General features: G+C 37.9%; 2 protein-coding genes across 2 annotated transcripts; one reads left to right on the top strand and one right to left on the bottom strand.

Annotated features, from left to right (window-relative positions):
• Positions 1-888: 888 nt before the first annotated feature.
• LOC131900586 (olfactory receptor 2D2) lies at positions 889-1836 on the bottom strand. The gene has a single exon (XM_059251875.1). It carries the CDS (start codon positions 1834-1836, stop codon positions 889-891), a length of 948 nt encoding a protein of 315 aa, XP_059107858.1.
• A 19427-nt stretch (positions 1837-21263) lies between these two features.
• On the top strand, positions 21264-22250 carry LOC131900577 (olfactory receptor 2D3-like). The gene has a single exon (XM_059251862.1). The coding sequence runs from the start codon at positions 21306-21308 to the stop codon at positions 22248-22250; it is 945 nt and encodes a 314-aa protein (XP_059107845.1). The 5' UTR covers positions 21264-21305.
• The last annotated feature ends 2612 nt before the right edge of the window (positions 22251-24862 follow it).

The following is a 24862-nucleotide window of genomic DNA, read 5'->3' as shown; positions in this document are numbered from 1 at the left end:
GCAGAAAGTAGCTGGAAAATTCCTTTAAATAATTTCTCTCATGGATTGCTCACGTACATAATCTAGTCCACAGCTCTTGCCTGGTAGTCTTTGCATACAGCTACCATCCCTGGTTCCTAGTTCCGTCCTCTTAGTCCTTCAGGCATAGAGTGCATTACAAACTTGATGTCTGTTGTTATTTCTTATTGGTTTTAAATCTCTATATTCACATTCATGGGGGCTTATCCTGATAAATATGATCTTTGTGTCTCTAAAAAGAGTATGAACTATCAAAAGAGCCTCATTCTACTTCATTGTTCTGGTCTCTTCATTACCTACCCCTGACACAGCTACACATGAATGCACACACAAATAGCACATAGATCTTGGTGAGGTTTTAAGCAATATTTTTAAATTTTTATTTGATAATGTAAAGAAATTAAGAAATGACAAAAGAAAAGCTAGATTAGGATATGAGATAGACAACAACATATGCCATAGTTTAAAAGATATATTTTTGTCTTAGGAGATTGTCTAATTCTTAGAAAAGACCTCTGGGTCATGATATTAGGGTAATGCAGAGAGTTCCAGATTGTCACAAACTAATCATAGGGTATCACGGCCAAAAGAGCATGTTGTATATTCACAAAAAAAAAAGGAGAGAAAAAGAATATACAGATGCTCAGAAGCTCCTCACTGTTAAAGGGTATATCAGAAGGAAGCATATCTTCCTTCCTAATGCACCTTATATAATTTCCTTCTCCTTCCACAAAGAAAGTATGGGATAAAGGTTAAACTGTGCATCCATGAAAAAGGCGAAGGCCCAATGGTGAGCATCTTACCATAGCTTACGTTCATAAGGAAGACTATCTAGCATGTGTTATATGTAGGAAGTCAAGAGGAACTGAGTCAGTGGGTGACTCTAAGTCTGCCTGAGAAGTTTTTCATGGCTACTTTCCACAGAGCTCCCTTCACATCTTTGTTCCTCAGGCTGTATATGAGGGGATTAAGCATAGGTGTCACCATTGCATAGAAAACAGACACCAGTTTCTCCTGCTCTTTGGAAGACTTTGGTGTCATGTAGGTAATAATTGCTGACCCATAAAAGAGAATGACAACCATGAGGTGGGAGCCACAGGTAGAAAATGCCTTGAGTCTCCCTGCAGCTGACTTCATCTTGACCACAGTCACTATGATGTGGCCATAGGACACCAGAATTAGGGAGACAGGTATGAGGAGAATCACAACCCCCATGAGGAAAATGGCCATCTCTGAAGTGTGAGTGTCTGTAGATGCCAGGATCAACAGCGCAGGGGCCTCACAAAAGAAATGAGCAATACTGTTGCTGCCTTTATAGGGAAGCCTTAGTGTGAAAGTGCTGTCCACCACAGACACTAAAATGCCACTAGTCCATGATGCTGTAGCCAGCTGGATACAAACTCTCCATGTCATGATGCTGGGGTAATGTAGAGGGTTACAGATAGCCACATACCGATCATAGGACATCACAGCCAAAAGGGCACATTGTGTACACCCAAAAATAAGAAAGAGCAGAAGCTGAGCCGCACAGCGTCTGAATGAAATGACCTTTTTTCTTGAAAGGAGATGGATGAGGGCCTGAGGAACAATGTTGGTGGAAAAGCAGAGGTCAGCCAGTGACAAGTTACACAGAAAAAAATACATGGGTGTGTGAAGCCGAGAGTCAACCTGAACAAGGAACATAATAAGTAGGTTTCCAAGCACAGTGACCAGATAGACACCCAAGAATAAGACAAATAACAGCTTTTGGGTGTGTGGGTCATCAGACAGTCCCAGAAGGAGAAATTCGGTCACCTGTGTCTGATTTACCTGTCTCATAGTTCATCTCCTTTTTCAGCAAGAAGTCTCTATGAACACAATGTGTGTCATATAAAATTATTTGCTTCAGAGTTTAGAGGACTTAGAAATATCCCCAATCACTGGGAAACATTTCAAAAGTTCCCTTTACTGGTTCTTCAGAAGATTTTCATGCTGCAGCACTTTGAACATGTTCGATGCTTTTACAACAGTGCTTTGTGAGATGAAACATTTGTTGTTGGTATAAGTGGGAAGTAGGTGAGAAGAATCATCTTCTTTTATTCTGGACATCAGATTTCTAATAACACAATGATGAATCAGATTGCATTCATCTGTAAAGCTATAATGTGAGGTCTTAGTGTATTATCAACAAACTCCTTGTGGCTTGTGCTGTTATCATATTCCACTCACCTTATGATTGTGTTGAATTTTTAAAAGATATTTTGGACATGTTGTCTTTTCCCTGAAAGCACAGTCACAAAGGTGTAAGGATTCAAAAAGAGACAAAATACTTTCTAGAACTCACTACTTTCTTAAATAGAGAAAATAACTTGTCTTGAAGGAAGACAACACCTCAAAGGGTAAATCCAATTGACAACCTTTGGCAATCCTGTCCACAGCATCAGCTGTAGCTCTTCCAGTATTATATGAACTTCCAAGACAGTGGACACATCATCGCCACAACAGAACTTCCATTTAAGCCATTGGCTCAGCTGGTTTCCTGGTCTGCTCAAACAGTACTAACTCCCTGCATTGAGCCATTCATCTTTTCACTTCACTATTATCTATCATCTACCCCTCCCAAAGACTAGAAAATGTCCTTCGAAAATGATGTCACTTTTACCAGCTCTTTTAGAAGACATCGAGTAGTACATTGTTCACTCTGTGATCATGAATTAAGTAAATAAAGATACTTTATTTATACTTGAGTAGAGTTTTTAGAAGATGTGCCAATATCCTTAAAGAGATTGAATAAATTTTGAATAATAATCAATTTCCTAGTGCTTTTTCAAGAATAAAGGAAATTTAAAGCATTAAGATTAAGGTCCCATGAAAGGATTGAGCTATCTAATCCTTATCTGGAAATGTGTTTCAAAATAGTGTTTTAAAATGCACAAGAATAGCCGGGCGGTGGTGGCGCACGCCTTTAATCCCAGCACTCGGGAGGCAGAGCCAGGCGGATCTCTGTGAGTTCGAGGCCAGCCTGGGCTACCAAGTGAGTCCCAGGAAAGGCGCAAAGCTACACAGAGAAACCCTGTCTCGAAAAACCAAAAAAAAAAAAAAAAAAAAAAAAAAAAAAAAAAAAATGCACAAGAATAAATGTATAAATAATTACTAAGGAAAGCAGTTATATTAAAATACAGTTATCAAGATAGTTTTAGAAGACAGATACACAAACAATATATGGGCTTTATTATCATGATAATAAATATGGTGTAACTTTATCAGCACATTAATTGTTATTTATAATGGTGGGCCCAAACAACTTTATTTCAAAAAAATTATACCTTTAAGTATTTAGAGATATCTTCAACAAGTACATGTAATATAAAAATACTTCTGAGTTCTACTGCTAGAAAAATCAAATATTTTAATGCTAGTTTAAGTTGGTCCCTGAATTTAGAAGATATCAAATTCTGTTAGAGAGTAGTAAAATAAAGATATAGATTTCACATCCAGATTAAAGAACACATTTTAGTCCAAACTGAGGACTGCTGTATGCATTTCCCTTTAAAATATGAAAAAGACAAAAGCACACCCCACATGATCTACTAACAGGCTATTAGCATCTCGATGGAGTTGTGAGTCTAAGAGACACAATGTTTCAACTCATAAGAGGCTTTTGAATAAAGTTGGGATAGACATAAGGAGGAAGGTTCAACTGCACTGTGTTTAACTAATTGATCCTTAAGTTGCTTGTTCACATGTATGTAGACATTCTTAACCAAACGAGATGGTACAAACTGTGCAACACTCTATTAGATATTTTTATTGTCACAGTGAAAAAAAGCCTAACAAAGTTAACATATAGAAGGAAGGGTCTTCTTTGACTCACAGTGTGAGAGTTCAATCCATCATGGTGGGGAAGTTGTGAAAGCAGCAGTGTGAGGTTATGGGTCACATTACATCCATAGTCAAGAAGCAGGGAAAGAAATAAATATTGGCACTTAGCTTGTTCTCCCTATTTATTCTGTCCTGGATCTCCAATTGCAAAATGGCATTGCCCACATTAGGGTGGGCCTTCTCTCCTCAGTTAAACCTTTCTGGAAATACTCTCACGAATACACATAGAGGTGTGCTTCTATGGTTATTTCTAAAAGCAGAAAAGTAACCATTGTTAAGTAACTATATGACAAAAGCCCAACTTATAACCATATCACATTTACCCACAGCTATTTACTCTTAGAATTTTCCTCACAATATCTTTCCCCATTCTCCATTCTAAAACCCCCAGTCACAACATACACACACACACACACACACACACACACACACACACACACACACACTCACACACAAATACACCCACTCACAAATACCTACTCTCAGAAACACAAATATAACTGCAGCATTATCTAATTACCTGCACAGTAGGCCCTAAATTATATTGTAAAACTTTTGTCTTTCTGTGTGACTATAGCTGATCAAGGACAGTGACCACATCAGAATCACCTTTATTCACATCAAATATGATCAACTATGGTACATCATAAGAATATACAATGTTCTTGTATTGATTTGACCTGAGTCAAAATATTTGGAGACAGGTGACTGTGAGTTCAAGACTAATGTGACTATGACTTGGCATATGGTATGGCTCTCACTATCTCTGGGATGTCATTACAAGGTAATACTCCCAACCTCCCTTATTGTCTTTAAAAAATTTTCCCATGCAAATGTGAAGGTGAAAATGTTCCCCCAGGTGACTACAAACTTGTCCCCAAGGTCAGGAAGTTTTTTCTAAAAAATCATTTCTACTGTCAAGATTTCTAATATTTCATTTAGCTTTTTCTATAGAGTTTTGGGAGGAAATGTCCATTTCTTTAAAGATAAATACCCCTCCAGTGAACACACACATACACAAGACCAAACCTGGAAGACTCCATGGAAGTTCTGCTTATGTTTCCATAAGATGAGAATCAGGATTCTTCTTCACTGGGAATTTAACATTGTAATTATGATTTGATAAGGTAGAGTTGGGGGGGAAACCTTGGCTGTATCTGTATCAGAAGATAAGTAAACCCTGAGAACCAAATCTACATAAAAACAATACATTCCCAATCTGATCTACTTCCCCCTTAGTTCACCTCAGGCCTTCTCTTATTACTTTACTGATCTTGTCAAAATTTTCTCTTCTAGAGGAAAAATTAAGATTAAATTAGCATACCAGAACTAGTGAGTGCATTTCAGTATTACGGGAGAAAGTGCTGGAGTGATATTGGCTAAAGCACTATCTAAGCAGAGGGCAGGCATTTTGCCATAAAGCCAGAGAGCTCAGCCAATGCTTGGAAATTAAGACCAAGATGGAGCAAGAAGGAAGATTCTCACTGTCTCTCACACCCTCCTGCTCTATGTAGTTTTATCAGTGTCTTCAGAAGATACTGTATTGCAGTAGCTCCTTTTAAATGAGGTGAATTAAGTAGGAAGTGGAGGTGTTAGAAGCTGCCTTTGGAGCAGTTAGAGTACTCAGGAGAATTCCTAATCATTAGTATGAAATGATCCTGAGCTGTGTTTCTCCATAAAAGTCTCCCAAATGGCTGTAAGAGGACAGAAAAATAACATAGTTATGACTGTCATCTTGCTTATAGATCCTATCACTAGGTCCTCTATGGCTTCTTTGGAGTGACCCTGAATGGCTCCAATTAAGTATTTGGTTTCTAGAGGAAAAGGAATATTAGACTGAAGGTTAGCTCTACCATATATTCCGTGTATGACTTTGAGACAATTTATCTGCAGAATATGAAGATAGTATGTCCTTTATTATATGAACATAATTACCATGTCTGCATGTGATGAGAGAATAATAAATACCTCTAACTGTTATAATCAGGGATAAGAGCACAATAAATACCTCTAACTGTTATAATCAGGGCTAAGAGATTGTGTCTGAATTTGGGCAGATATCACATGTTTGACATATTATAATTTGGTGTACATTTGCAGAATCCTAAGTTGTCAGATTGAGGGACTGAAAATCCAACACAAATCAATTACAAAGGAAAGTTAAGCATAACATTTGATGCTAGGATTGGTATGAGTAGAAAGAAGTGCAAATTATGGCCTGAGATACAGTCCTTCTATTTCTAGCCCCTTCAGGATTTTTATCATGAAACAACATTAGATTTTGTCAAAAGCCTTTTCTGAAGCTATGGAGATGATCATGTGATTTTTGTTCTTGAATTCATTTATCTGATGTATTTATTGATTTGCATATATTTAACCATCACTTCATACCTGGTATGGAGCAAAACTGACCATAAAGAATAATCTTTTGTTGTGTTCTTGAATTTAGTTTGCAAGTATTTTATTGGAAAGTTTTGCATCTGTGTTCATCAAGGAGATTGGGCTATACATTTTTGGTGGGCAGGAACTGTGTCATTTTTCTATTATGGTACAAAGATAATACTGGTTTTGTGAAAAGAGTTTAGTAGCAGTCTTCCCTTTTATACCTTATGTTAGTTTGAAAACTGTTGGTGTTCATTCTTTAAGGTTAGAATTCAGCAGTAAATCCACTGGGGCCTGGACAATCTTTAGCAAGACTTGTTTTTTATTGCTGCTTCCATCTAAGTGCTTAATACAGAACTATTTAAATTATTGTGTCTTGATTTAATTTCATAGTTCGCATGCATCTATAAATTCATCCATATCTTTGTGATCTTGCAACTTAATAGAATTTGTATTTGTTGTGATGTCTCAAATATCACCTCTCTTAATTTGGGTATTCTCTGTCTTGTGAGAGTTTAGTTTAGCTAAAGTTTGTTTAGCTAAAGTTTGTCAATCTTCTTTACCTTTTCTAGGGATAAATTCTTTGTTTATCGGTTATTTGATTGTTTTTTTTAATTTTCTTTTTTTAAATTTCAGCACTGACCATAATGATTTCTGTCTACTGACTTTGGTTGGTTCACATTGTTCTTCCAAGTCCCAAGAGTGTATAATGAAATCATTTATTTGAGATATCCCTGATTATTTTAGTGTATTTTCTTATATTTATGAATTTCCCTCTTAGGATTGCTGTCACATTATCTCATTGATGGTGGTGTGTTGTATTCATTTTCATACAATCCTGGGAATTATTTGAAGTTCTTCTTCATTTCTTCAATGACCCATTTTTCATTTAATTCTATGAGCATCATGTGTTCTGTAGTTTCTCTTGCTGTTAATTTCTAGTTTTAGCTCATTGTAATCAGAAAATAACAATAAATTATTTAAAATTTCCTATGTTAATTAATATTTGCTTTGTGTCATTTTACATGATCTATTTAGGAGAAAGTTCCATGGAATGCAGGGTAGAATGTTTATCCTATAGTGTTGGGATAGTATGTTTTGTAGCTATCTGTTGGCTGCATTTGATCTATGATGTTATGTAACTGAAGTTTTTCTGGTCTTGCCTGGCTCACAGTCAGGACAAATATCTCTCACCTGCCAGTCCCACAGCCGCTCAGACCCAACCAAGTAAACACAGAGACTTATATTGTTTACAAACTGTATGACCATTGCAGGCTTATTGTTATCTACTTTTTCTATCTTAAATTAACCCATTTTTATTAATCTATACTTTGCCACATGGCTTGTGGCTTACCGGTACCTTACATCTTGCTTGTCATGGCGGCAGCTGGCAGGTCTCTCCCCTCAGCCTTCGACTTTCTTTGTCCCACCTATACTTCCTGCCTGGTAACTGTTCAATCAGTGTTTTATTTATTAACCAATCAGAGCAACACACTTGACATACAGAACATCCCACAGCAATATCATTTAACTCTGCTGTCTGTTTTTTGTTTGCTTGCTTGTTTTGTTTTTGTTTTTGTTTTACTCAGGATGACATATCCATTGGTGAAAATGGATTCCACTACTATTGTGTTGGGGATTAATCTGTCTTTATAGCTAGCAGTGTTTGTTACGTGAAATTATGTGTCACCCATGTTATGTGCATATATATTTAATATTCTCATGACCCATTGATGGTTTGTTCCCCCAATTGCTATAAAATGACCTTCATTGCATCTTCTAATTTAAATTGGAGGTTTATTTTGTTAGGTATGATAACAACAACCACTGCTTGTTTCTAGTTCCATTTGCTTGAATGACCTTTAATTATCTTTCCCCCTAATATTGTATCTGACATTATGAGTTCCTGTTTTTAATCTAATCTTCTACTTTGTGTCTTATTTATTTGTTTGTTTATTTACTTGTTTTTATGACAGTGTCTCATTGTGTAGTTCTGTCTGACCTGAAACTTAATGTGTAGATCAAGAAGGCCCCAAAAACAGAGAGATCACCTTCCCTTTCCCTCTGGAGTGCTGGGATTAAAGGCATGCACCACCATGCCAGTCTAGGTTGTGTCATTTGATCAGGCAATTGAAATCACTGATGTTTAAAGTAATTATTAAAGTATTTTATCAATTCCTATTATTCTCTCATTTTGTAGTATTTGGTATTTTCCTGCTCCTCATTTACTTAACTATTGTAGATTCCTGGGTGTGTTTATCTTTCTCTGATACATTAGTCTGAAGGATTTCTTCAAGTGTATTCTATAGAGCTAGCTTAGTGGTGATGAATTCCTTCATCCTGTTTTTATCATGGAGAGTTTTCCACTCTACTTCAGTTATTGCAGATAGTTTTCCTGTGTAAAGTGCTCTGAATTAGCAGTTATCTTTCAGAGTTTAAAATACATCACTCTAAACACACCTAGCTTTTACATTTTCTATTCAAACATCTTGTACTGGCAGAATTTCCCTTATAAGTGACTTGGTGTTTCTCTCTTGCAGTTTTCAATACAGTTTATTCTGTATATTTGGTCTCTTAACTATAATATGATTAGGAATGTTCTTTTCTGGTCTATTCTGCTTGGTGATGTAAATGCCTCCTGTATCCAATGGTCATCTCTTGCACTATGTTTAGGAAGTTCTCTGCTATGATTTTTATTGAAAATGTTTTCTAAGTCTTTGGCATGAAATTATTCTTCTATACCCTGTTTCATAGATTTGTTACTTTCATACCATCCCCTCAATCTCAAACATGTTGTTCATACACACTTATTAATTTAGTTTTGTCATGTCTGAATTTTCCAATTCCTCTACTTTGCCTTCAAACTCTCTTAATGTCTTTCCCATGATCTCTTCTGTTGATGAAGATTTCTCCAGAGCTCTCTGTTTGGCTTTTGTAGCCTACATATAATAAACACTTTCCTATACTATTCTGCTGTGTGAACTCTGTTCCCTTAGATATTTGTTTATATTCCCATGGAAGGAATGTCTCTACATGCTCTAGGAATACTACAGGCAAGATGCATTCAAAGATATTATGCAGACAGCCTTCTTTTGGCTGAGACTTTCTGCCCCTTGAGCACATTGGTGAAAATGGTGAGAACTACTCTCTATGTTTATTATTTCTTCTCTGCCCCTGCTTCAGAGATCAGTAAAGGACTCTTGAGTAATATTCTCTAGAGTTCCCTGGTTTTATTGAATCTCAAGTTCATCAGAACTACCTCTGGCTGGTCACAAGGTCTCTCTCTCTCTCTGTCTCTCTCTCTGTCTCTGTCTCTCTGTCTCTGTCTCTCTCTCTGTCTCTCTCTGTCTCTCTCTCTCTCTCTGTCCAGAATTTCTACCTCATTATCAAATTCCATTTCATATCTTGTGGTGACTATATTAATTATATTCTGCTAATGGTTTTTGTTTACTTAGCATTCATTCAGGAGGTTTTGTGTCCTCTTTCAATACTTTGAAGATTCATGTGCTCATTTGAATGTGAAATGTCCTCCATAGCATACATTTTGAACACTTGGTTCCCAGCTGATGGTGCTACTGGGGGAATGAATGGAACCTTTCGGAAGTGGAGTCTTGCTGAAGGATATAGGGAGAGTTTTGAGAGTTTATACCCTTGTTTCACTTCCAGTCTACCAGAATTCTGCATGTGGCTGAAGCTGTTATCTCTCAGCTCTCTGCTCAGCTGTGTTTCCATGTCTCCCCACCTTATAGACTCTCACTCTGAAACCAGAAGCCAAAATAAACTCCTATTCCAGAAGTCACTTTTGTTCATGGTGTTTTATCACAGCAATGAAAAGAAACTAACACCTTTTATATATCATTTCTTCAACTCTTTTTTTCTGAAATTTTATCTAATTCACTTTCATTGAAATCCATTGCTTTGTGATTAATATTTTTTTAAAGAGTCGTGTTACCTTGATTTTTTCCTTTCTTGTATTTTTGTGTTGATACTTGCTCATTAGGAGTTAAGGCATTGGTTGGATTTTCTAATCACCCTTGTTCTTTCAGTGGGAGTATTTGCAATGTTCAAGAGGAGCTAGGCTGTAATCGTGTTGAGGCTTCAGTTTCCTCTATTAGACTAGTACTGGCACCATGTGCAGTCTTCAGTAGTCCCAGAAAATAAGATACATCTTTGTGGCTCCAGTCTTACTGTCTCAGCATTCCTTCTCAGACTATAAGATGCCCAGAAAACAGAAATGTTCAGCAGCTTCCCAGTGTGACATACAAATACAATGGAGTAATCCTCTAACATAAAAAGAAGCAATATAAAAGAACAATGAAACATCATCCTGGCATGAAGAAAACAAGACTTATACATAAATTTATCACAGTATGAATATTAATTTAGTTTGATGGTTTAGTAACTCAGAAGATTTACTCTCAAATTTCTGTAGGAAAGTAAGAATTCACAATTAGCCTATTGAAAGTAGTTGGGTTGAAACTCTTTAATACACAGTAAGAGCCATGCCACAAAAATTAAAGCCAGAGAGAGAGATTAATGAGCAAATAGAGTAGAATTGAAAACTCACAGATAGACCCAGGTGGGAATTTAATGTACAACAAAGTTGCTTTAAAATCTTTACAGACAAACAAATAGTTTAGAAAATAATGTTGGTAAAATAAGCATGTTAAGTTTAGAAATATAAAACTGGATTTCTCCATGTTTTTACTTCTCATGTCATTAGCATGACACATGAAAGCAAATACTGAATGAATTAAATATCTTAAAATATAACATATAGTGACAATACTGTATGAAAGAGAAGAAGTAGAATTTCTTTCTGGCCTTCAGTGAGGAACTTCCAAATTACAATAAAATAAAACTGATGGCTATTTTTGATTGGGTCAAAATCTGGAATTTTTCTTCAGTGAGGGAAATTATGGACAAAGTTGAAAGACAAGTGATCCTTGGGCCTTGGAAAAGGGGGTTATAAGATAGATATCTTGTTCCACAAGATGGAACCCACACCTGGAGCAGTTTTGGGGGTAAGAACCTGTGGTTGGACAAGTCATAGGCCCTTGTGGAGAACCTACTACCATTACTCTGCTAAAGAGACATTCTATTAAATTGGCTCCTAATGACATAATTTTGTACCAATAGACTAGTACATCTCTCAGAACTCATCAGAGGAGCTTCTTTTTGTAGTAGATATTGATTAACATAAAAATCCTCAACTGGACAAAGTGCAGAATAGAAGTGGTTGTAGAATGCTCACTCAAAAGAAGACATCTGTATCACTTTTTCACCTCCCAAAGCTTCAGAGATCATTGAAGGAGAGAGGCAGAAAGATTGTAAATGCCAAAGGATGTGTGTGTGAATTCAAGGAAATAGCGTTTTCTGGTCCAATGAGGAAGTGGCACATACAAACTCACAGTGGTTGTAAATTCAACCACAAGACCTGTGTAAGTACAAACCAGAAAAAAAAAAATATCCAAGCATGGAAGAAGGGAAATGGGGATAAAGTCATATCCCTAGCGGTGGAGTTAATAGTAGTTGATAGCCATTGTGAAAACTGCCCATTTTTTATGAGTATGACCTCTGGTAAATCTAACTGGCTCCTGTGGATGGCCACACACCCAAGAGTATATGGGAAGTACAAATGGGACTCAATAGGTTTATTTTTTTAAGGGACACAAAGATGGGTGGATAGAGATGAAGGGATGGATCTGGGAGGAGTTGGAGGATGGGGGATAAATATGGTCAAAATACTTTGTATGAAATTCTCAAAAAGCTAAAACATGAGAAAGGAGAAAGGCTTAAAAAAAACCTAAAGTCTCATTCTAAAAATTGAGTGAGATGGCTCAGCAGCTGAAGACATCTACTACCAAGCCGAACAACTTCTGAGGCCAGTATAGTAGGGGAGAACTTATTTCCACAAGTTGTCCTCTGGACTCCACATTCTGTGGTGCTCATACGTTTATACACACATACAAATAAGTGTATAAGTATATTTTACAATTGTCTGATGATCAATTATCACTATGAACAAAAGCTTTTGTCTTTACCTCCAGTAGAAGTATATTATTTTAGTAAGCAACACAATGGAAATACTCATTGCTATTTTAATATAAGGACAGTGTTAAGAAATTAAATTCTTGCTATTTTAAGTTGCCTTTTGTATACTTGAGGTGCCCACATATCCACAGACTGAACAGAAAGTACAAGCCCAGAAATCAGGTTAACTTCCTCAACTGTAAAGCCAACACTCAGGTGAGCAGTGCCTGCTCATTTCAATTTCTATTCAATTACCTATAAACAAAAACAAAAGTTAGATGACTTTTTGAATCCCTAAGTATATATCTGCTGATGCTATCTTGAGAAAAATTTGAAGGACAGAATACATGTGCAATTTGACAACTTTAGCCTATGATTTTAATTACACCACAAAGTGTCCCAGGGTGTTGCTGTGAAGGACTGAGGACTCTCAATACTCCAGGGAATACCTTGTTTACACAATTCTCAGGGCCTCACCTTTAAATAGTTCCCTAAAGGAAAATATTCAAGCAAGACCTAGGAGACTTGGAGCTTATACTCAGGAAAATAAAACAGAAAAGCATATTAGAATAAAGCTAAAATTCCTAAGATTAGTGCGTGCTTAGAGAAAAAAATTTCCAGAAGCCAATGCTGTCTTTCAAGTGTGGAACTTCAAACAACTGAAGTCTCTCCTTCGTGCTAGGTTCCTTCATGCAAGATACCTCCAACACTGTTTCTGTTACATGTCTGCCCTGAGGTGAGACGGGGAGGCTGCTAAAGGTCTAGTCTGTAGCATTCTGAGGGTTGGCTGGAGATTGGACTGAAAAAGATAGCCTATGTTATTAGCCTTCCTACTCATTCATGTTTTTCCTTGCTAGGTTCCCAGGCAAAAATTCTATTCCCATTCTTCTCCAGAATATCAGTCTGAAAACTAGAGTCCAAACTATCCCCTTCGGGAATGAAGCTGATCCCATAGAAACCACAGGGGCACAGAGGGCACAGAGACCATAGCTGCCAGTATTGCTCTCCCTGTGGTGTGCAAGGCAGCTCTGTCTGGCTTCCCCCTTCCTCAGCTGTGGGCCTCCAGCTTTTCATTCCTTCCCTAGGTTTGTACACATTCCACCATCTCCCTCTATGGATGGCACACTAAATAGATTTGGAGCAGAAAGAACACTAATATGAAGAGCTCATCAAGAATGTTCTTCTCGGCCGGGCGGTGGTGGCGCACGCCTTTAATCCCAGCACTCGGGAGGCAGAGCCAGGCGGATCTCTGTGAGTTCGAGGCCAGCCTGGGCTACCAAGTGAGTCCCAGGAAAGACGCAAAGCTACACAGAGAAACCCTGTCTCAAAAAAACAAAAAAAAACAAAACAAAAAAAAAAAAAAAAAAAAAAAAAAAAAGAATGTTCTTCTCAGACAGGTTGTGGTGGTGCTCTCCTTTAATCCCAGGACTTGGGAGGCAGAGGCAGGTGGATCTCTGTGAGTTTGAGGCCAACCAGGTCTACAGAGTGAGTTCTAGGACAGCCAAGGCTACACAGAGAAAACCTGTCTCAAAAAAAAAATGTTTTTTTTTCTTAAGCACTGCTCTGTGTGTAGACTCGAAAAAACTAACACTACTGACTCCAATCCCTGATGACACCATGGAGGAGAGAGTCCAACCAACATGGTCCCCCTAGTGCAGAAGAGGTAATAACAATACTACTGATACCATCAAACTTGAACTCAATGTTTAAATATTCTTCTCCTCCTCATACACAACAGGCATGGTGAGTTGCTGCGTGACTCATCCTTTGCACTTACTCTGTCATAGTGAAAAAGTTGGTGGATATCCAGGTGCTATATAAAAGAATATGTGCTTCCTATGTGAGTATATCTTGAATGCTGATATGTTGTATCAGATAGCTGTAAAGCAGAGAGTAAACAGATTCAGTTTGTAGAGTGTGTATATGGAGAAGTCTCATTGTGCAGCTGTGTGTCTGTGTGAGAGTCATTAATTCATACATGTATGACATTGTTAAAGAACAAATCAATCAGTAAAAATAAATGAGAAACCCTGTCTCGAAAAACCAAAATATAAATAAATAAATAAATAAATAAATAAATAAATAAATAAATACATCTGGAGTCAGGTATGAAGATATGTACCTGTAATCCCATCACCAGGAAAAGAAAGAGTCATGAGTTTGAGGCCAATCTCTAGTGAGTTGTATGAGAAAAATTAAAGATGTCTGGAAAGAGTTTACTATTGCAGTGTTAATAGGATACAAGAGATAAAAATTTATTACATATCCCTTCAGAGGCAGCTTCCAGATTTACTGACCTCTTCCTGGGTCTTGACCTCCTGCCTTTTCTATATATATCTGGATTCTTGTGGTCTTCTCCATTAGGTTCTTCTTAAGTTCTTCTCCATTTCTTATAACTTCTACTCTCCTTATTCTATTTTCCTTACTCTTATTGATTCTTCTTCATGTTCTCTCCACAACAGACAGAGATGCCACTGTTGACTCATTCAGAAAAGTTGATGGTCATATAAAATCTTTAGAGTGATGGGAAAAGTGTCCCTGTCCTTCTATGAAATACAAATGGCACTATGTTTCATGACGGCCCCTTCTCACTCATTTACTACTCTACTGCCCACTTTCCTGTTTTGATATTGAACTACATTTTCCCATCTGTGTGTATGTACAAATTCTACATTCTTTATTCTGTAGCCCATATTCTTAATGCAACAATTTTACCTTATCCATGATTTCACTATCTCTAACTTCAGTCATCCATTGTTGATCACAATCCATCCATGAATATTGTTTGTCTTCATTCATCCATAAGAAAAAGATCATATTCACCTAATATTCATTATACTATATTATCATAACTGTTCTATTTTATTAGTTATTATTGTTAATGCCCTGTGGTACTTAACTTATAAATTAATCTTTACCATCTGTATGTATGCATAGGAAATAAAAGTTATAGGTTTTGATTCCCCAGACTCAAGCATTTAATAAGGGTCTTAGAATATGTTCCCAGTAGATAAAGGGGAACTCTATATCTACTGCAGACTCTATCAGAATTCTAAGTGTCTGTTCTCTGCATGGTGGTGCAATCATCTTAGGATAAAGGTATCATTTCTGTATATGTAACACAAATACAAAATTATATCCATATGTTTTATCTCTCAATCTACTTCTTACTTTTTATTATGCTATTTGTTTTTATTTTATTGTATGTGAATGTGGGGGGGCAAAACCTATTTTTTAACTTGGCATATGTCAGACATATTTTCATGGGAAATATAGCTGTACTTGACAATTAATTAATTAAATTAACATCATCATATCTTCATTATCACTGTGACTATTTCTTTAATGTAGTTTCTGGGAATAATGCAAATTTTCTATTAAGTTTTTATTTAGTCTTTACATCTGTATCACAGTTTGGGTATAATAATAATTTTTTTTTCATGTCAGTCATTGTTTTCCCAATGATTTTATTCTAAGAGATAGCAAATATTTCTCACACATGCCTACTCCATCTTGATGTCTAGGTCCAAATGGAGATGGGAAGTCAACTCCTACCTCGAATAGTAGTACTCAGGAGTCCAAAAGCTGAGTTGCCAGTGTTGGTGGTGGGAGGCTTAGGTTCCAACCCAAGTGATCTGGCTGCAGAACCTGGGATTACACTAACAGTATTGCCGATGGGTCAGCCAATGGCACTGCAGCTTATGCTTTTCAAGGTCACTCGTTTCCTTTTCCTTCACCCTTTTGTTCAGCTCAGCTGGTTGAACTCTTTGCTGTTCTGCAGGTTTTTCAGGATTTCCACGATTTCCTCCCTTAACATTTACACTGATAGTGCGTACATCACTCATTCAATTCCCCTTCTTGATACAGCCCCCTTCATTAAGCCCACCTCCAGTAATATTTTTTTCCTTTCATATTTTGTTAAGAGATTTTCTATTCATTTTACATACCAATCACAGATTCCCCTTTCCTCCCTTCCCACCTTAGCCCACTTCCCACCCCACCCACCCCCGCATTTCCCCACAACCCACCCCACATTCCCACCTCCTCCAAGGCAAGGTCTCCCATGGGGAGTCAGCAGAGCCTGGTACATTCAGTTGAGGCAGGTCTAAGCCCCTCCTCCCTGCACCAAGGCTGTGCAAACTGTCTCATCATAGGCACTGGGCTCCAAAAAGCTGGCTCATGCACCTGGATCAGGTCCGGGTTCCACTGCCTGGGGGCCCCCTAAGCAGCTCAAGCTAAGCAACTGTCTTGCTTATCCAGAGGGTCTAGGCAAGTTCCATGGGGGCTCCTCAGCTATTGGTCCACAGTTCATATGTTTCCACTAGTTTTGCTAGTTGTCTCTGTACTTTTTCCAATCATGATCTCGATATCTCTTACTCATAGAATCCCTCCTCTCTCTCATCCATTAGGCTCCTAAGAGCTCTGCGTGGGACCTGGCTGTACATCTCTGCATCTGCTTCCATTAGTTACTAGATGAGGATCCTGTAATGACAGGGTATTAAGCCATCCAATCACCAGAATAGGCCAGTTCAGGCACACTCTCGACTATTGGCAGTAGTCTATGGTGGAGTCATCCTTGTGGATTCTTGGGAACCTCCCTAACACTCTGTTTCTGCCTATTCCCATGGTGTCTTCATTTATCATAATATTTATTTTCTAGGTTGACAACAAAAGGAGTCTCCAGGGCTATAAAACTAAGAACCTAAGAAACAAAAACCCAGTGAACATATGTACAACTCAGATTTCTATACTCTTACTAATTTTTTATTATATTGCATAAATTGTATTTTATAGAAAAAGTATAATTTATTTAACCTACTTTTAAATTATAGGTTAGCTTATTGTAGATATAATCCTATTTGTGAATATTTGAAACAAGTCACCATGCATGCCTATAGTTATTTATAAGACACCAAATGACAAAAGTTGAGATTTTCAGAGAAAAAAAGGAACAGTTATTATAATTTTTTATTTTTTGAGATTGTATCTTTTCCCACTTCCCTTCCCTCCCTGCAACCCTCCCATGTATACCTCCCTTGTATCTTCCAAATTCATGGCATCTTTTTTTTAGTTGTTGTTACATATACATATGTATATGTATATGTACATGTATATATCCAGATCCAGCTCTGAGCTTCTGGGTCCTGTGTCCAAAGTACATAGTGTCTTCTGTGATAGGGACTTACTTTCTGTCTCCAGGAGCAGGGCAACCAAGGGCTATAGTAATAGCCTATAATGTTTTGGAAGTCTCTTGGACAACCCTGGTCAACAACAAAGAGATCTTCTCATGCCAGGTGTTGGGGTTTATTTTAGGTGGTCTTTGGCTCTTTGGGACATGTATATATGTACATATACATATGTGTGTGTATATATGTACATGCAACTTGATCAATCCTTATACTATTACTTATGATGTACATGTTTTCAGGTCTGACATTTGGTATTGAATACCAGGGTATGTGCCCTTCCCTGGGGAAGACTATTTCTCCTGTTCTCAGCATTCCCTAGTTATCTGTCATTCTTTGTTTAGAGCTGAAGTCTCCTAAGATTTCCCCCTTCCATTCCTATTGACCTGCCTTGTTCAGGTCATATTTAGACAGCCACATTGTTGAAACTTCATGGGTGTAGCTTCTGACATTTCTAGGTGACACAATCTCACAGCAAACTCCCTCTTCCTCTGGCTCTTACAGTCTTCCCACCACCTGTTCTACAGTAATCCCTGAGCCTTTGGCACAGAAGTTGTTTTTGTAGATGTATCCATTGAGACTGGTCTCCACAACCCTGCATTTTGATCAGTTGTAGTTTTCTGTAATGTTCTCCACCTGTTGCAAAGAGAGGTTTCCTTGGTGAAGGGTAAGAACTAGTTATCTGTGGATATAAGACAAATATTTAGAATGTAGTTAGGGATTATGCTAGTTTAGTAAAGTGGTGGAGGTAATTGTAGCATCTCCTCCAAGATCCATGACTTCATTAGCCTTAAGTAATTGGCTAGGTTTCCAGTACCAAGCATAATTTCCCTCTTGTTGAGCAGGTCTTAAGTCCAATCAGAGAACTGATGATTACTGCTAACCTATGTATGTGTGCCACTGCTGCAGCCTTCGAGTTATTGTGACATGCTGGTCATTATTGTGGTTCACTGACACCATAGCTAGGTAAGACTGTTGGCTGTTTTCTGTCCTCCGGAAGCTTGCACAGAGCCTCTGGTACCATGAAAGCTAGTCCTTGAGGGGAAGGCTTTAATAAAGACTAGATCCAGCTCTGAGCTTCTGGGTCCTGTGTCCAAAGTACATAGTGTCTTCTGTGATAGGGACTTACTTTCTGTCTCCAGGAGCAGGGCAACCAAGGGCTATAGTAATAGCCTATAATGTTTTGGAAGTCTCTTGGACAACCCTGGTCAACAACAAAGAGATCTTCTCATGCCAGGTGTTGGGGTTTATTTTAGGTGGTCTTTGGCTCTTTGGGACATTGTCAGTCAAGATGCAATATTTTCATTTAAACCATATATGTATATTTATACATTGACTTACATGCATTATAGGTATTTTGAGGTAGGTAGTTAATAATATGATTCCTTATGACTTTTCCAGACATCCTATTATTTTACCTACCTTTTTCTATATTTACCTTTTCCAACTTCACTAATTAGAGCCCCCTTTTTTCCCCATTTTCTCTTCAGATCACAGTTGCCCTGCTATTCTGCTCTCTATTGCTCGAACCTCTACTCCTGAAATGGTCCCTTTTTACTTTCCTGTTTTCAGCGGTTACCTCAGACTATGTACTCAGATCTAAAGAATGATGTGGGAACCTCAGGTGGAACTAACATACAACATTTGTCTTTCTGGGTCTGGGTTACCTCACTCTAGATGATCTTTCTTAGAGGAACATTCATTTTGTAATTTCTTAGATTTTCAAGCTACTTTGAGTGATATTTTATAAACACTCATGCCTATATTCTAGTGAGTGACTTCATTCTACTTCATCTCTGCCAGTCTGCTAAACCAGAAAGAACAGCTAATTGTTGCTTCAGTTTACATTTCTATGGTTTTAAGTAAGGATGGATTAATTCTTTACATGATCAATTCTTTTGTCATTTGTATTTTTTCTGTGATTTACATGTTAAAAGTTCTTTTTCAGTTCCGGGGGAAAAAACAGTCTATAAAGTGCTTGCCTTGGAAGCATAAAGACCTGAGTTCAATGCCCAGAACTCATTGCAATTTAAACCAGGTGTGGTGACACAGGTTTATAATCCCAGCACTGTGAAGGCAGAAATGAAAGGCTCCTTGTACTCAATGGCTTGGAACTGGCCATGTAGATTAGACTGACTGGGAACTGAGCCCCAGGGATCTGCCTTTTTCTGCCTCCACAATGCTGGGATCAGTGTTTGCCACCATGCCTGGATAATTGGTGTAGGCTCCGGGGGTGTAACTCAAGGCCTCATGCTTGCAAAGCAAGCACCCTCCTGACTGGGCCCATGTTTTCCATTTTTTTCTAGGTAAGAGTTCTTTTATTCTTGGATTTTCAAAACCCTCTAACATGATAACTTGATTTTCTATAGACATCATGTTGTCTATGTTGTCAATCATTCACTATTGACCTGCTGTGCAATAAAACATGCCAATCTTAATTTAATGGTTATGCTTTTCAATGCCCTAAGAAGGTTCTTCCCCCCTTCAAAATTACAAAAAAAAAACATATTTTGGATCAATTATAGGGTGTTTTATTTTGCCTTGTTTTACATTAGAGTAATTTTGAGAAAGTTTTGTTTCTAATCAGATAGCTGTCTTCAATATGCCTTTTCCCTATTGACTTGGATGATCCTTTATCATTTATTCCCTTTATCACTTATTCCCAGGCTATTCTTGAGTTTGATTCTGAATTCTCTATTAATTTCACAAAGATGCTATTATCTGAACTGCTATGATATAAATAAATTACTTTAATTTAATAATTTCTTAATATTTGATATATTAAATCTCTACACATGTCCCACACCACAATATCTTCTTCATAGTCTATGTGTGCTTTTTGGACCATCACTTTTTGAGCTTAATTTTTTATTATGTTTCAAGTGGGCTGAATGTCATAGTTAACTTTTATCTAGCATCTCCCTCAAATATTCCCATTTTGTGGGTTTATTTTCCAATACTGTCTTAATATCATTTCACAGACACCTTTCTACACATGTTGCAAACATAATTCATATTTGCTTCCTCATTTCAGATGTAGTCCTAACCAGGATCACAACAATTTTTAACTCCTTTTTTCATTTATGACTTTTAACCCTCATATCAAAATCAGCTGGGGAGACTTTCTTTTAATGTCTATTTCTCTGAGTGTTTTTTCTGCATTTATGTCTGTGCACCATGTGCGTGCCTAGTGCTTGAAGAGACTAGTAGAGGGCATCCATCATACCCTCTAGAACTAGAGTTAAGAACATGCTGAGCTGCCATGTGGGTGCTGAGAATTGAACCTAGGTGTTCTAGAAGAGCAGCCAGTGCTCTTAGTGTCTGAGCCATATCTCCAGAACTCCAAGGAACACTTTAAACTATATTGTATTTTGTCTATTTAAAAAAAAAACAGCCGGGCAGTGGTGGCACACGCCTTTAATCCCAGCACTCGGGAGGCAGAGCCAGGCGGATCTCTGTGAGTTCGTGGCCAGTCTGGGCTACCAAGTGAGTTCCAGGAAAGGCACAAAGCTACACAGAGAAACCCTGTCTCAAAAAACCAAAAAATACAAAAAAACAAAAAAAAACAAAAAACAAAAAACAGCAGTGGTTATAAGAAAGATCTGGGGGAAAATGAGGTTGATGTAAACTATAGACAAATAATTAGAATAAAAATAAACATATGTGTTAATTAGAACATGTTAGATAAAAACATATAAAATCCTAGAAATATTCAGTTAGATGTCAGTTTAAACACAAGCCATGTCTACAGAACTTAATGTCATAAACCGAATCATACTGTGTTCTTGTTGTTTGTGGCGAACAGGTAAATAAGCATTAAGCTCAATGGGAAGAAAAAACCAGACCTTTGTAGATGAGTTTTTGTTACTGGGTCTTTCACAAGATGCGCAGACTCAGATCCTTCTGTTTGTTCTTTTCTTCATCATTTATGTGCTGACTGTACTTGGAAACCTGCTCATCATTATCCTGGTCTTCATGGATTCTCGACTTCATACCCCCATGTACTTTTTTCTTAGAAGCCTCTCTTTTGCAGATCTCTGTTTCTCAAACAGCATTGTTCCTCAAGTACTGTCCCACTTCCTGACAAAAAGGAAAACTATTTCTTTTTGGGGCTGTGTGACACAGGTAATTGTCACCCTTCAGATTGGATGTACAGAGTGTGCTCTGCTAGCAGTGATGTCCTATGACCGGTACGTGGCTGTGTGTAAGCCCCTGCACTATTCCACCATCATGACCCAACAACTATGTCTCCAGTTGAATCTAGGGTCCTGGGCTAGTGGGCTCCTAGTATCCCTGATAGACACTACTGTTGCTTTCCATCTTCCCTATAAAGAGCAGAACACAGTCAGCCATTACTTTTGTGAACTTCCTGCCCTTTTGAAGGTGACTTCAGCAGACACTTACAGCACAGAAATGGTCATCTTTGCAATGGGTGTAATAATCCTTCTAGCACCTGTCTCCCTCATCCTCATCTCCTACTGGAACATCATTTCCACTGTGATCCAGATGCATTCTGGGGAGGGGAGGTTCAAGGTCTTCTCCACCTGTGGTTCCCATCTTATTGTTGTTGTCCTCTTCTATGGCTCAGCAATATTTAACTATATGCAGCCAAACACCAAAACCACAAAAAAGCAGGATAAGATAATATCTGTGTTCTATACAGTGGTGACTCCAATGCTAAACCCCATAATTTATAGTCTGAGGAACAAGGATGTCAAAGGTGCCTCCAGGAGACTAGCTGCAAGAATGTCCTTCTTTCACAAGAAATGACCTGTGGGTCTGGGTTTTTTCACCATGGTAGCATTTTTGAAAATGGAGTAGGATTTTGGGAGGCTATTATTAATTAAGTCATTTCAGGAAGAACTGTGAAACGAAAGAACACACTGTGGAAATTGTGACCACTCTAAGCCAGAACATAAAGAAAATGAAAAAGGTGGAAAATTGGCATTGTACTTTTATTATTATCATTATCATTATCATTATTATTATTATTAAAGATGAGAAGTACCATTTTAATGTGTACATAGTTAATTCTGCTGCCATGGGCTTGTTTTTGGCATAAGCACAGCCAAATCTGCTAGCACAGACCTCAAATCCCAGTGCACTGGCTAGTTTTATGTTATTTGGCACAAGCTCTTGTCATCTGAGAGGAGGGAACCTCAACTGAAAAATTGCCTCTATAAGGCCTGGCTGTAGGCAAACCTGTAGGGAATTCTCTTAATTAGTAAAATGGGAGGGCCCAGTCCATTATGAGTATAGACACCCTCTGGGCTGGAGGTTTAGGGTTCTCTAAGAAAGCAGGCTGAGCAAACCATGAAGAGCAAGCCAGTAAACAGCACTCCTCCATGGCTTCCTATCAGCTCCTGCCTTCAGGTTTCTGCCCAATAGAGTTCTTGCCTTAGGTTTCCTCGATGGATTGTGACTCTTTTTCCCTGCATGCACTGTAGTCATCCACCACTGAATAAGCCCAATAAAAATATTTTCTTTCAAAACTGAAGAGGAATCAGAATTTAAGCAATTGAAGATTCTATCCTAAATCAGTGCCTCACAAGCTTGGGTGCTAGTACACCACATCTCACAAGGTCTTAGCTTCTCTAGAATGGCCACTTTCAGAGCCCACTTCAGGGTCTCAATAAACCCTTGGTCCAAATGAACAGGCTAGGAGATACTTCTCTCTTTCACCCAAACTTCTAGTTACTTTCATGTCTGGGGAGGATTCAAAGTCACATTTTTTTTTAAAGAGTTTCCCATTAGTAGCCATTATAGATGTCTCCATGAACATGTGTCGAGGAACCACAGTCTTCAGCCTGGCTCTTAAGTAGAATCATCTCTCCTCAGTGAAGTGTTATGTTGGATCAACACGAACTTCTTTCCTTAATCCATTTATCCATTTTCAAATCTACTTATTGAACTATTATTTCATTTCATCTTGTCCAACTCTGATTAAACATGTTTCAATGATATATATGTTAGTGTAACAATAATTAGTCATGTTGATGGAAACTTTAATATGATGAGATGAAACTGGCATTCTATCCTTGTCCCTGTGACCATTATTGCCAAATTTATAACCCCAGTCTCACCATGAGAAAAATACCAGGAAAATTCCAGTAAAGGGAGAACCTACAAATACCTGGCCAGACTTCCTGGACACTATTAAGGTTATTTTGAAAATTGAGGAAATTCAGAAAATGTAACAGTCATGGAGAACCTACAGATGTGCAACAATTAAACGGAATATGGTGACGTGGGAGGCATCCTGGATTAGGAAAATGTTAAAGGGCAGATGCAAGGCAAGCAAGTAAACCAACTAAAGAAATATGATCAAGTATTATGAACTTCAGATAAAAATGTGACCAAGTTTATTAATTGTAGCAACTATACTTGATAATGTAACATAACATAATAGGGGACACAGCTTACAGGGTATATAGGAACTCTGTGTACTATCTTCTCAAACTTTTGGAAATCTGCAAGTTCTCTTTAAAATAGCCTATTTTTAAACTTTTCATAGAGTATGTTCATTTTACTCAGTACTATATTAAAGACATTTTCATAGGTATTCATTGTACCTTGAGCATATCCTCCATAAAGTCTTTTTGCAACAAAAAGACTGGCTGAAACTGTTTGCCTGTTTTTGTTTTTCATGTTACTGTCATACAAGTGTATTTAGTTGACTGAGTCCTTGTCATTTGCTGTGCCTTTCTACAGCAAACCAAAGAAAGTGAATTTGGGGTACATTTAGCCTCTGCATAGGCTTGGGAGCAGGCTCACTTCCTCCAACGTTCATATAGGACTATAAAAGCAGAAGTATTCAGATGGTCAGAAGCTAAGTATCTGTGACATGTGACCTAGGAAGCCAAATCATACTAAGGCCTTAACTACCAATGAATTCCAGATTGACCAGTACAACCCACAAGCTATTCAACACAGCATCCTGAGAGCACATAGACACAACACCAAGTGAAGGAATGGAATAGATTAGCACAGGAAATGCATGCCTTGGGTGATGCCCAACAACAGACCAAAATAAAATAACAATTCCATGAAAGTCTAACTTGATTTTTTTCTGTGATTATTTATAGGTATTAGTGAAGCATTGCTTTAGGGAGTGTAGGTGGGCCCCAAACAGTAACTTCACTGAAATGTATGACCCCAACATGGATTAGTTCCTCATAGCTGCATAGATGGGGGTCCCCACCACATTTCAGTTTACCTTCCACATTCTGTGTACTCTTATCACCCTACAAGACAGTGAAACCACATGCAACTTAGCAGAACTATACACAGCTGAGAGGCCAGTGTAGGCAAGAGTGCCTGGAATCTCTAATCTCCCTTAATGACCCTCTCAACTCACTTCTATCAGGGAATGGCAACAGGCC

This window comes from Peromyscus eremicus, chromosome 1 (genome assembly GCF_949786415.1).
Source record: "Peromyscus eremicus chromosome 1, PerEre_H2_v1, whole genome shotgun sequence".
Classification (NCBI taxonomy): domain Eukaryota; kingdom Metazoa; phylum Chordata; class Mammalia; order Rodentia; family Cricetidae; genus Peromyscus; species Peromyscus eremicus.
Note: the sequence above shows the minus strand (reverse complement) of the source record. Positions and strands in the feature narration are given on the sequence as shown.